The sequence below is a fragment of the Echinococcus granulosus genome (assembly GCF_000524195.1).
Source record: "Echinococcus granulosus chromosome Unknown EG_S00208, whole genome shotgun sequence".
Classification (NCBI taxonomy): Eukaryota; Metazoa; Platyhelminthes; class Cestoda; order Cyclophyllidea; family Taeniidae; genus Echinococcus; species Echinococcus granulosus.
Genome location: NW_020170588.1, coordinates 90212 through 94057, shown reverse-complemented (window position 1 = coordinate 94057; position 3846 = coordinate 90212). Strand labels below are relative to the sequence as shown.

Here is a 3846-nt window from a genome sequence, read left to right as displayed (position 1 = left end):
ATCGAGTAACGTTTCCAGAGGGGTCCATAATTCCGCTAGAGATCAGAAGTAGCTGCAGAACGCGCTAATATAGCTTACCTTCAGAGTCGATTAACGAACAACTGCCTGTTGATTTACAGATTCTGGGAAAGTTGAAATCAGTGAACTTAAAGACCCATCGGTAAGTGACAATGCGATTGGTCGATGTAGGCCTTTCGTGATAGAACATGCAGTTTTTGACAAGTCTTGCAGATAATTTAGAAAAGGTGTGCGCTTTGCCATCTTATCAGCAGATGTGAAAATTTATCGCGTTCGGTTATATTTTGCATTCTCGATGAAGAAGCAAATATGTCGTAATTGCTTATAACTATTAGAGAATATATTGGCAAGATCTACCCATTCGACGCATTATAAAGCAAATTTCAACGTGTCCACTGACACAACTTCCAACTTCTCTACTATAAAGATCAAGGAGGAAGACGCAGTTAAGTTGGGCTAGGCCGCAGCGTGTACTTCAAGCCCATGACGTACGAAAGACTGTTCTTCAAACATTTGAACCATGTAGGTCATTCTCACATACGACCTCTGATTGTTAAAATATAGCTGGTTGATCCACTAAGTAACATATCTTAGCAACACTAGACGAAAATGGATTCACCTGTATTCGCTAAGTAGTGACATTTGCAATAGAAAATCAGAATCCTCTTCTTTTTTGGATTCTAAATAATTATAAGTTTTACAGACATTTGCGCAAATTTATGTATGCGCGTGTGTAGACTCGCTATTTGATTTCTTCCAATGTGTTACTATTAATCCTAGCTATGACTTCTAAAGCTAAACTATTAACGCAAAGTTATTTTAGAATTTACCAGGATCAGGCTATTTGGCACAGTTTATGGTGGCAGATTTTATTACTTTGATACCAATTTACTCTGTTTTCAGTCAGCATTGCTGGCCTCCTATATGACGTTTCGAAAATATCGGAGGCGATTCGCTAGCCTCATCAATTGCATCTTTATTTAGCTGGGAACTCTGTCCTTGAATTCTATGCTTCCAATTTGAGATATGGCCTCAGGGCCATGCAAATAGTTTCCCAGCTATCCTTCACGTAACCAACATGCATTCTTCTATGCTTTATATTGCTGAGAATTTAGAGAGGAATCGAAACTTTACAATATCGCATGGTGGACGATAAATTTAGCTCATTTTAATTTGAAATGTGTTAATGCGGATAGGAAATCCAGATGCAAATCATCGATGTGCTGTAATGCTTGCAGTGTCCACCTTGCGCTTTGTTCTAATTTTGCTGGTACATAAGGCTAAGCCATTATACTCCAGCGAAGGACACGGCACTTGAACCACGTCGCCAGTTCCTAAACCCTTCTTTGCAGTGGCGAAATACGTATTGCCATTGTGGACGAGTGCCGCAAATCCGCTAGCATGAAACCTAGAAATACTGCTAAACGGAATCCCAATCTGTGAGAAGTCCGCTGACATCAACATTAGCCTAAATATCCCAAAAACAGTTGCACTGATCCTACTGCAAGCTGATACAGTCTTTACTTCTTAAGGTAAAAAATACTCTCTTAAAAGGTAGAAAATGCGGACCCCTTACAGCTTAAATTTTAAGCATTAAAGGATAAAGACATTTTCCAAAATTTGCGAATAAAGCAACAACAAGTTGTAGATTCTACATATATCATTGAATCAGAGATATGTTTTTTCTGCCCCTTACGTTGCAGTTTACATTCCTCCAAATAATATCAAATTAGGTGTGTCCATAAGAGAAAACCGAATCTGACGCGTTTACTCTTTTAGAGAACTTCTGCACTTTAGGGGAGTTTGCAGTTTAACGGCTTTTCTACATGAATGATTTGATGAGTAGATGATCTGGTAAATCGACAAATTTGCCTTTTGGCTGCATAAAGCCCTTGATTGACATGTATTTTTTCGATTAAGGGTGGCATCCCCTGACCAGCTTCTGCTAATTAAGAGTGCCCAATATCAGCTAATAGGCACTGACACTTGATGTCACCAAACTCGCTAATTCGCAATGCCTTCCAATAGCATTTCTGTCAGTAGTGTCTAATCGCATGCCTCCACGCGCAACGCTGCGAGTTGTTATACGCGCTCAGTACTCCGATGAAACATTCCAATTGTTTCCAAATATGATAAATCTACCAATACATCTATCAGCTTTAATATGTCAGCTCAGGAGAAGGTAATAGTAATGCTAGTGTTCTTTCCATGTATTTAGCTGGTGTGGCACTTTACATAAAATTTGGGCGGTTTCGTTGGAACTTATGTGGTAAAGATTTCAATATCAGCAAGGTTCGTCACATCCACACTACTCCAATTTGTAGCAAAGTGAGGTAGTAAAAGCTAAGTTAGAATAAAAGAAATTAGTTGGAACTGGATAAAAGCATGAGTGCAGTTTTTGGTGCCTAAAATGATTATATATCAGACACCACAAGCGTTTGGGTTTTACAAAGCGTTCAAAGTTTTGCATGCATCAAACACATACTCATTCCATGTATAGCTTGTCCTAGGGCATTTTTTAGGTTCCTTTGAGGGCAAATCCTTCAAGATAAATGTGACATGCTCCGACAGCTGGTCACGTGATCGCCTTCCCCCCAAAAAAACCAAAAATACAATGGCTAATAATTATTCAATCTTATGTATTTGTCGCAATTGATACAGCATATCTAATGAATGTTCGTATTTTTTGTACAATTCAACCATAAGTTCCAGATCGCCCTTCATATTCCACCAGTCACGCTGTCTCATAGGCCAATTATAATCGAATTTGTCGAATGCCTCTATTTCCTCAGGTGTCCAATGCCTCCTGTGTAGAATATCCTCGGTATATTTGACGGGATCGTTATTCATGCTGTTGCGATGAATGTTAAATTTGTGCTCATATTCTGTGAAAATGTGTTTTTTCATAGTCTCGTAGTTACGTCTGGTCATGGTCACCTCGTATTCCAACCTACGCAAACGAGCTTTCACAGCTGTTGGTGGATGTTTTGGTATTTTTGAAGGATGAACATATTCGGAGGTGGATGCTTGTAAGTTCTCCATTGGAATGTCGTCTCCAACTTTAGCTCTTGGACCTATTGAAAGAAGAATTAGACAACGTCAGACATGGATCTCCTTCCCATCTGTGTGCCTACCCAATAAATCACAGTGGGCCTTCGCGTAAGGAGTCCATCCAATGGCTGGAAGACATGTTTTCAGCCAATGAAATCGCCGTTGTCGATTTCGCCATCACGCTTCGCATCATAATGAATTGCGAAGACGAGAAGATCAACACCCTGGTGTTGTACGGCCCGACGAATACGGGCAAGTCTCTTATTTGTAAGCTGACCACAACCTTCCTGGAGCACGGCTGTGTCACGCGCAGGCAGGAGGCGTCAGCCTTCGCGTATGAGAACCTTCTTAACAGGGAGGTTGCTTTAATGGAGGAGCCCAGGATCTGCGCTGCCAACCAGCAGGATCTCAAGCAGATCCTAGGAGGCGAGCCCTTCGAGGTCTCAGTGAAATACCAAAACCCAGACCTGCTTGAGCGCTTGCCGGTCATTGTGACCACAAACGAGCCTCTGGGCGTTCGCCTCTCCGACGTCGATGCCGCCGCCATAGAGGGTAGATGCAAAATCTACACTCTAGACAAGCAAATTTGTAACGCTAACATCGACGGAACGGTTCCAGCACCTCCCCAGCAAACTCTGCGCCTGTGACATGGCTCATCTGCTACTGCCCATTTATGAATTGTTGGCCTTGTAAATGTTTGTTTAAATGTAATCGCAATAAAAAGGTATATAAGGGGGCAAAGGACTTGCTTTTCACATTATGCCGGTGGTACAGCTG

The 3846-nt window shown here is 41.4% G+C and overlaps 1 protein-coding gene across 1 annotated transcript; it reads left to right on the top strand. All coding sequences in view use genetic code 11, as the record gives it.

The window, feature by feature from the left end:
• Positions 1-2182: 2182 nt before the first annotated feature.
• On the top strand, positions 2183-3716 carry EGR_10317 (Non-capsid protein NS-1; the record flags this gene model as incomplete). The annotated part of the gene is made up of 2 exons (XM_024499566.1): positions 2183-2200; positions 3084-3716. The coding sequence occupies 2 exons, from the start codon at positions 2183-2185 to the stop codon at positions 3714-3716; spliced, it is 651 nt and encodes a 216-aa protein (XP_024346028.1).
• Positions 3717-3846: the final 130 nt, after the last annotated feature.